General features: G+C 46.3%; 1 protein-coding gene across 2 annotated transcripts; it reads right to left on the bottom strand.

Moving 5' to 3' along the window:
- Positions 1-556: 556 nt before the first annotated feature.
- On the bottom strand, positions 557-8899 carry LOC122372239 (src substrate cortactin-like). 2 transcript variants are annotated; one of them, XM_043349174.1, is made up of 11 exons: positions 8603-8899; positions 7760-7870; positions 6804-6979; positions 6196-6306; positions 4360-4470; positions 3982-4103; positions 3697-3814; positions 2755-3458; positions 2385-2442; positions 1991-2046; positions 557-1575 (listed from the first exon to the last, which is right to left on the bottom strand). In XM_043349174.1, the coding sequence occupies exons 1-11, from the start codon at positions 8761-8763 to the stop codon at positions 1498-1500; spliced, it is 1806 nt and encodes a 601-aa protein (XP_043205109.1). In that variant the 5' UTR covers positions 8764-8899; the 3' UTR covers positions 557-1497. The 2 variants fall into 2 exon arrangements, with proteins under 2 accessions (XP_043205109.1, XP_043205110.1); XM_043349175.1 differs by lacking the exon at positions 6196-6306 and having other exon boundaries at positions 8603-8897.
- Positions 8900-9610: the final 711 nt, after the last annotated feature.

The following is a 9610-nucleotide window of genomic DNA, read 5'->3' as shown; positions in this document are numbered from 1 at the left end:
ATATGTACGAGGGTTAAATGGGATATACAATGGGATGGGATTAAATGCTTTGTGGAGGAAGTGTCATGTTTTAAATTTGATGCATCGGAAATGCAGAAATACCCAAAGAGTTCCAGAAAGGTATGGAATTTCAGTAAACTTGGTTGTGTCAGCAATGGGGTCTGGTAGGTGGGGGTAATGGCCCTGCCTGGCGCCTAAAAAGGGGGCGCAACCGCGATTGACCTGCCGACCACTGCTTTAGAGGCAGATACGGCCGTACGGATAGTTGCAATACGCGATGCCGCGGGTGTTTGCGGTTGCAGTGTAGCGTAGTGTCACGGTGCATCGGGTCTAATGACGATGCTGCGTGGTATTGCCAATTCACTGGTATAATCAGCATTTGCGCTAATTTGTGTGTTGCGGCCATTCATATGCCTACCGATTAAATAGTGGCTATATGGCTGTGTATACTTGATAATGCATGTGGTGAGCGAATAAATGAAAGGAAACCACTAACCTAGTCCGGACAGTGAATAGCCACTGTGTCCATTTCTGTTCCCCACAGAACACGACTCTATTGACCCGTGTGGGGCAGATTGTTTATTATTAAATAATAATCGATGCGTGGTAAAACGATGATGACAAAGTTCTGGCCCCGGCGCCGCTCGCTGGCTCTGACAGTGAACGGGTTTCCGCGGTTGGCCCTGATCAGGCACAATTACACTCGCCGCGCCGAGTATCAAAGCCAGCGGTAGCACAGAACAGCACTTCAGAGCCGTAATCAACGCCGGTCAATTGACAAGATGAATGCGTGTTGACAGCGTCTGTTACACACGGTTCAATTCGCACGTTTCGAGGCCCGAAATAACCCGAAGTTCGGCATGAAAAATCGCGAAAGCCCATTGTTGGTAACACCCTGTGCCAACCATTCAAAAGTGCGTCGTCGCGTATTCAGTTCCATCGCTTGATTGTAAACATTACGAATTCACGATGCCTGTACGAATATTTAGAGAAATAACAATCAGTTGTTCTATTTCACCGCCTCGTCTCGGTTGTGATCGTGTCATATGACGGCTAAGGTTGTTCCTCGATCATATCGTCACAGATAGTTTCACACTAGAAAAATTAGGAATAAAGCTCTCAAACACTCATCAATGATTCATTCTATCCAGACTGGATACTTGAGCGCGGCGAAAAATCTCATCCACTAACCACGATAATTAGGCAAGATCTAGACAACACCTTGAGGGCCAAGCCCGCCTCGCAAGAAGATTACCACACCTCTCATCTCAAGCTTGGAAGCTTTTATGGGAACAGTCTCTTCTGTTCTATGGCATAGAAAGCGATATCAGTGAAGCCATTGATACGTCACGCATACACAATACAAAATATACACTACCGATACATAACAAATGCCTACCGGTCCGGTGTGGCGGCCGGTATTTCGTTGCGGTGGCTCACCCAGGACTGTGTATAAACTGAGCGGGCTGTTTTGTGAGCGGACACAGGCCCCGTCGTCTACAGAAGCTCGACGTAGTTGGCCGGGAAGAGGCCGTACATGCCGCGGCACTCCCCGCGCCACCAGCCGTCGTCGATCTGAAACAGGGCACGGTGATCGTCAGTAATGGTGGACACTGGACAGGATGAACATCATCCCCGAGTGCCTCTCCCCATCATCCCCAAATGTGGACGTCCAGATTGCCTCCCAGCGCAAGCTACACTCGGTGATCAGGGCGTCAGTTGCCGCAACTCCACAAATTGCCGTCATTTAGGACGTCAAAGCAATCCACGGAGACGGTGTGTTCCATGCTTGTGTGAATTCTTACGTCCGTATTCCAAGTTTCAACAGCAGTCATTGGCTACACGAAACGAAAAACATGTGAGATAGCGGTGCTAAAAGTCAATGCTTAAAACAATTATAAAACCACCACACATCCAAACTTACGGCTCCAAACTAGCAAGGTAAGCGAAATTTCGCTAGAAGGGCGCAGTTAGCTGCGCACAGACGTACCTTATCGATATTGGTGATGACCTCATCCGGATCGAAGGTAAGCTCGTCGTCATCGGCTGAGGAGCACACATTTTCGGGTCAGCCACAAACTCAAAACTAATTTCAATTCACCATCATACGCAGACATATTCGTTACTTTCGTGAGTTTCTAAAATAAAATCACAATGTAAACATGTCCTTGAATGCCGGACTGTGACTATCTATCTTGACATATTCCGAGACTATCATTATTCATTACCGATCCTAAAAAAATCGAAACATTAAAACAAGATGTTTTGTCAGCATAATGCATCCTGATGAATACCGTATGAGCTATATGCGTATTGCGTAGGTTCATTTACATTTACATACATATGTGCAAATTTATAGAGACTCGGCCGGGCTGTGAACTTACCGGCCTGGTAGTCGTACAGCGCCCGCGCCGACACTCCAGTCTGAGGGATGCCAACCTCCTGTCGATCAAAAGGACGTCAGGTCAGTTGAAAGTAACACAGCAGGATATACTTCTATGCAATCTTTGTTAACCACTGCAGGTTGATGGAAGACGATAGCATAAGGCTACGTCACGGATCAGTGCAGGTGAAGCAGTGCTCTTTTCCACCGCCGTCACTAAACTCGGCCGGAAAGGACCTGCTTAATGAGACTAACCAATGTCATCCAGAACTATCTCTCGTTTGCCGTGATTGAACTCTGTCTACCATAACTTTCTCTGTCAGCTGATAATGAACTCTGACGGATCTAGTACGCCCTTTGTCGCGACTTACCGCGGCCTGCTGGTCCCTCATCCTCTGCAGCTCCTCCTCGGCGTTCCGCTGCGCCTCCTCCAGCTGCGCCAGCGATTCCTGCTTCATCCTCTCCTCCTCCTGCTGCTGTTTCCTGCGCGCCGCCTCCTGCTCCTCGCGCTGCCTCCTGGCCGCCTGCTCCTCGGCGGCGCGGCGTGCAGCCTCCTCCTCCTGCAGCCGCTGCTGCTCCCGCTCCCTCCGCTCTGCCTCCTCCCGCCGTGCTCTCTCCTCCTCTGCCTTCCGCGCTCTTTCCGCCTCGGCCGCCGCCGCAGCAGCCTTCTCAGACTCCGCCTTCTGTCTCTCAGTCTCCGCCTTCTGCCGTTCCGCCGCCTCTGCAGCCGCCCGCTGCCTCTCTTCAGCAGCGGCCGCCTCTCGTCTGTCCTTCTCAGCAGCCGCCTCCGCCTCCGCCTTTCGCCTCTCTTCCTCCGCTTTTTCCCTGAGCGCCGCCGCGGTCGCCGCCTGCTCCTCGCCCTCCTTGAGGAGCGCCTGTTTGCGCTCCTCCTCCTGGCGCAGCTGCTCCCTCCTGGAGCGCTCCTGCTCGGCGGCGCGCTCCTTCTCCTGGGCGTCGCGCTGCTGGCGGCGCTGACGCTCCTCCTCCGCACGCTGGGCGGCCTCGGTCTCACTCTGACGGGCCATGTTCTCGAACCGAGAGCGCAGGTTGGAGGCCTTCACCGAACCGCCCACGTCTGTGAGGACAGATAGGTAAGCGATTGATAGTTATACAGATCAACTGAACCGCGAACGAGCTCTTATTTCCTTTATATAAAGGTAAAGTGTCATATGACAATCAAAAGCATAAGCATTAGAAGCTAGTTGAGCAGAGGGCCAATCTTTATTTTGCATTGAATATAACATTTGCAGCAATTAACAATGATGTTAATGGGTCTCAGTGACTGACAGTACCAAACAGACCCGACGGCTTACCCTTGTCCGGCTTGGTGGGCTGGTAGTTGGTGCCGACACGCTCCTCGCCACCCTCACCGAACCCGTGGGCCGACTTGTCCTGTCTGTCCGACTGGACGCCGAACTTGCCACCGAAGCCCTGTGAACAGCGAGAAGTGTGAAAAACGATGAAGACGAAGGCAATGCGAGTTCTAAAATCAAACATAGAATATCATAAACACCGATGCCAGATTTATTACAACGAAAAGAAACGATTCAATCGTGCTAGTCTCAGAGAAGTTTCAAAGTGCCAGAGTTGTGACTCACCTTAGCGTAATCCTTTTGGCTCTCGTGTTTCTCCACTTTCTCGATGTGGTCCCAGCCGGCGGCAGACTTATCCTGGCGGTCCGTTTGAACGCCGAACTTGCCGCCAAAGCCGGTCTTGTAGTCTGTACACAACAGACGAAGTCAGTATAAAAATATACGTATAAAAAGAAACAGCGTTGCATTTCGTCGCCAAAAGAACGAAGTAAGGAACACAATAAAAAACTGCTGAAGGTTTCACAAAGGTTTACAGCAAGATCAAAGCACGGAAGTCATACAATCACAGATTGAATTACCAATAACAGCGAACACGTTACAAACACGCCATTCAGACAGAGTAACGCAATTGAGGTGACACGCACGTAGTGCTCGGGAGCGTACCTTTTTGGCTCTCATGTTTGTCGACGGTCTCCAGGTGATCCCAGCCGGCTGCCGACTTGTCCTGTCGGTCCTTCTGAACGCCAAACTTGCCACCAAAGCCGCTCGAATAGTCTGGCGAACAGGCAAATTTAGGAGGCGTCAGTTGAAAAGACAGGTTATCAAATACACAGTCTATAGAGATGGAACTCGATAACAATGCGTTATTAGAGAAAATGACGCTAATATATAGGAAACGATTCCAAGATGTCCTTTCGAATAAACTTTTCAACTAGCTATATGTAAGTATAAACAACCAAACTTAAACATTATCGGAAGGACTAGCTACATTCTGCTTACAAGTCGAGCACATATTCGAAAGCGAGGCAAGAAAATACCAAAGTGCAAATCAAAGAATCCGCGACGAAGAGAGCAATACGCATTAGCCAATAGCCACTCTATATTTCTCCTTAGACCTTACACTACTGTCCTTCAGGGTTGTGCTTGACTCATGAGTCGTGTCAGAAATTTGACTCAACTCTGACTCAAATGAGTCAGATTTGAGTCGAGTCGGATAAAATGTTGGGCTGTTGAGTTGAGTCAGAGTTGAGTCGGACAAAAATATTAAGACGTTGAGTTGAGTCAGAGTTGAGTCAGTAAAATAGCTGTTGACATTGCGTTGAGTCAAACATCCCCCCTCCCGCTTAACAACTTAGCCGTGGCCTTGCTGCTGGATTTTTTCACCCCCCCCCCCCCGCTCAACAACTTTTTTATCTGAGTCAATTTTGAGTCAAATCAGTTGACTCAATAAAAATTGAGTCAAGTCTGAGTCAACTCATATTTTCATTCAGACGCTTGAGTCATGAGTCGACTCAAGGGAAAAAATCAGCTCCTTGTTTGAGTCAGAGTTGAGTCAGGGCTTTCTGAAGTTGAATGATGAGTTGAGTCGGCGATTTTTTTTTTTTTTTTGAGTCGAGCACAACTCTGCTGTCCTTACCTACACTTAGTCCTTACACTACTGACTTTCAAGTCGACAATATCAATAATCCAACAATAGTATTTTCCAGTAACAAATATTTAATGCATTGATAAGAAGGGACAGAACAAATTAGTCATACCGGAGTCTTATCTACCACAGTTTCCCGCGTTAGTTTGTGCGGTCGGCATATGGAGTGCTCAATCCGAAGCAAGTCCAGGAATGAGGAGAACGTGAAGCAGATGCGGTGTTTTGTTTCCAGTAGCACCTCCCGGACTCCACGAGAGCAAACGAAAGCTGAGGCCATCGCTGTCAGTAGCATGCAGCTGAGAACGCCTTTTGTTATTGTTTCCATTACACTGTAATTGGAGCTACAACTAAAAAGCTGTGATTAGAGACGACAGAAATCGGAGGACGGACACACCTGTAAAGTCTGAGCTCCATCAAAGCGAAGAAGGAGTCGTGTTGCACTAGGAGAAAATCATTCAAGTTGCGCGTTAGTAAATAACAGGTGTCCAGTTAACGCCAAGTAGCACAACGCCGGTAGCGTAAGAGGAAACATTATACGGGAGTTCAGTGTCAATAAATGAGAGAGATCAGTAGACTATACTAGGTCAGTGGGTGAGATGAAATAGCAAACAGGGGTACGTAGAGGTGAGTATATAATAGCACGCAGACCGGAGACGTCCGCCCTGCAGCCCGACAGGTCCCTGACAGGTCCCTGGTAAGAACTTGGACAAGACGCGAGCCATCTAATCCTCTGCCTGTCGACGCTGGTGTTAGGCGGAAAGACGGACAATTGCAGACGAGCAAAGACAACCGGTCCAGTGGTAAAACGAGCTGTTAGAGAGACGACACCAGCCAGACAGGAAGGGCGAGTTTACCGATCTGCGACGAGTGCTTTTCGACCTTCTCGACGTGGTCCCATCCGGCGGCCGACTTGTCTTGTCGGTCCTTCTGCACGCCAAACTGACCGCCGAAGCCCGCCTTGTAGTCTGGGATGGTCTCAGAAGGTCAGGAGTGTCATCCAGTCTCAACAACAACACATCGCGACACATACTCGTATATACAGTACCAATACATGGCACTAAGATACCTATTCAACAGGCAAAAGCGACATGGTATAGACATAATGAGAAGTATAGACATTTACACAAATAACAATTATGATAATTCAGATATTAAAACATTAAACTTCCCGAAACTACCATGAAACTCCCTCAGAGAGCCTTTCATATTCCTTGAAAATTTAAAACAAGTAACTACGAAGCACGTAGCATAATCAATACATATAACAGCGAACAAAAACAATGAATAAACACGCATCTACAGCCACAACATGCACTTCTGAAAATGATGCATACACTACCATTAAAATATATACAAAATTAAATGGAAGAATCAAATAAAGCCCCTCTTTCCAACTATACATCTCTACAGCCGAAATACCAACCACCGGCAGGCGGTGCGTCTACTCTCGAGCAGCACCCACCTTTCTGACTGTCGTGTTTCTGCAGCTTCTCCACGTGATCCCAGCCGGCGGCCGACTTATCCTGACGGTCTGACTGAACGCCGAACTTGCCGCCGAAGCCCGTAGAGTAGTCCTTCTGAGAGGCGTGCTTGTCCACCTTCTCCAGGTAATCGTGGCCGACAGCCGACTTGTCCATCCTAGTGATACAGCAGCAGACCGGGATGAGAATATGGACATCAGACCATGATGATATGGATCCATGCTACTCAAACGGCGATCACGTCCCCTCGAGTTTCTCTAAATAAATTCAATTAAAAATACTTGAAAGAAAGGAATCCTCAGCTTACAATCCACATAACACAGGAAAAAGAGGCTTCTGAGGTGCCTCCAAACCAAACCAATTATTCAAATTTCGAGCTCATGTTAAACATCAAGGCCATTGGCCACTGCCCGACCTGTCAAAAGCAAATGTGTGGCCACACCACCATATTCACCTAATCCTCCTGGATAACTTTAGTAGCTCACATGCATCAACATAAACGACAAAAGCAAATTGGTTTCTTTTAGTTAGACCAGATGGTTTGGAACTAGGAACTTGTTGCAAGGCCTGGTGAAGGAACTGTATGCCAGTGGCTTCAGGAAAGGTTGATATAATATGAGGGATGGGGATATTACATCTCAATTAACACTTGTGACACCACCCTGGAGTGTGTGTGTGGGTGTGGGTGTGAGAGAGAGAAAAAAGAGAAAGAGAGAAAGAGAGAAAGAAAGAGACAAAGAGAGAGAGAGAGAGAGAGAGAGAGAGAGAGAGAGAGAGAGAGAGAGAGAGAGAGAGAGAGAGAGAGAGAGAGTAAGAGAGAGAAAGAGAGAGAGGGGAGAGAGGAGAGGAGAGAAGAGTGATTAGTCAGAGGAGGGAAAGGGCCTAGAGAAGGCTAGAGAAACTGAGGGAGAGATCTGTCACCTTTAGGTAAGCATACCTGTCTTTTTCCACACCAAACTGCCCTCCATATCCATGGGAACTTTTTGGTCCAACTTGTTTCTTCAACTCCTGATCAGCCCTTTCAGTTTCTTCTCTCAGCTTTTTCATGCTGAAACATCAGATCATGGACTATGTAGGTAGGTTAGGTTAGGCTGCACAACATTATCCCATAATATGTCTTTAACGTGTTCCAGCTGTTGCTAGAAAATCCTCACTGAAAATCAATAGTGAACAGAGTAAAAACTGAATATTGTGTGAGGATATTGCATGTTATTTTACATATATATTGGAATATTGTAAGCTTAGCAAATGTTGTAAGCAAGATTGACAAAGAAAACGCTAAAAAAATCATTTAAATAGAAACTTAAGTGGCTATTCAAAAAAAATCAGCTTAACTAATAAAACAAATTGAATAGGTATTGAATTGTTTTACATTCAGTCAGTAGCACATTGGTTGTCCAGCTGACATAATGAATTGAGTAAGACATGAAAACAAATAGCTCTGACTCACTACAGTCAAAAATAATTGAGAAAAATTCCAGACGATTAGCTTAACCATATCTTTTGGCATAGATAACATGAATCATGTTATCTATGCTTTTGAATAAATCCAAGCTAAATGTTTTATCAATGGACTAAAAGAGGTGGAGCCACCCAAAGCACAGTTGGCTGTCCTGGCCAGTCCCCTATTGTTAAATAGATCAATTTGAATACCGAGAAATGATTATCCCTAATTTGGATTGGAATTTGGATGAACCCTTGGCTTTAAGATTAACTCGTACTGTCATATTAAGTGAATTCTCATAAACGCAACATTTTTATAAATATGGAAATAACTTACTCAATACTTCCTGCCGTTCTTCCGGATCCTTCGACTGTCTTGCTTCCCCATCTTTGTTCCTGCTCACTGACGTCGTTGACGAAATCAGGGTCAGTTTCCCAGTCATCATCCGGAGTATCTTGCTGGATCTTGACATCTCGACCAACTGTAGCCTGCCACATTGTTAGCAGCGTACGTTTCGACCTCGTCAAATCAAAATTAAAAAGGGACAAGTGCCTTATACTTCGCGCCGGAAGAGAGAAGACAGGAGCGTCACACCCGTCACACCCAACACCGCATCAAACGTCACTCTTGTAAATAACCAAACGTGTTCAGTCCAGTCGCATTGTAGCGAGTGCGTGCGCAAATGCAATGCAAGAGGAAAGCGCTTATATATAAATTAAGTACGCTATACTTTTCTCAAAAGAAATAAACTTTTCAGGCAATCTTTTGAGGATATAAAAATATTATTTTTCCAAATGAAAATTCCAGAAACTTTTACTCCGTTAGCAGTCTAACGCTTACCCTTATATCTTCGAACACTAAAAACATTTGCGCAGTTTTCGAATCAACTGCGTCAAAACTTTCTAAAACGATGTCGCTAAATAAACGTAGGCGATTAAAAATGTTATTACGACACCGAAAACAAAAAAGATGGATTATTTTATTACTTGAATTGCTAACTATTTTCAAAACGCAATCGTTTTCCTTTACATAATATTTTGGTTTTGATTAGAAAAGCAGGTAGGTTCTGATTCAGAGTGAGCTTGGCCAAGTGAAGATCGTGACATATCAATATCGAGGCGAGGCGGTTTTGGTTGTGCACCCTTTCTTGTTTCAGCGCCTCGTCTAACATGTTAATGGGGGGGGGGGCAAACCCCCGCAGTCACCGGCCTGCCCCTCATTCAGGGTAAAAATGGTACTACTGGGGGGGGGGGGCGGCCAAAGCGAAAGGGCTAACGAATTTTCACTGCGAAGTGTCAGAGCACATAAAAAACAAATGCGTAGGTAAATGAAACATTGAGCACA

Source organism: Amphibalanus amphitrite, unplaced genomic scaffold, assembly GCF_019059575.1.
Source record: "Amphibalanus amphitrite isolate SeventyFive unplaced genomic scaffold, NRLGWU_Aamphi_draft 001334F_arrow, whole genome shotgun sequence".
NCBI lineage: Eukaryota > Metazoa > Arthropoda > Thecostraca > Balanomorpha > Balanidae > Amphibalanus > Amphibalanus amphitrite.
The sequence above is the reverse complement of the archived record's forward strand: the minus strand, read 5'-3'. Positions and strand labels throughout refer to the sequence as shown.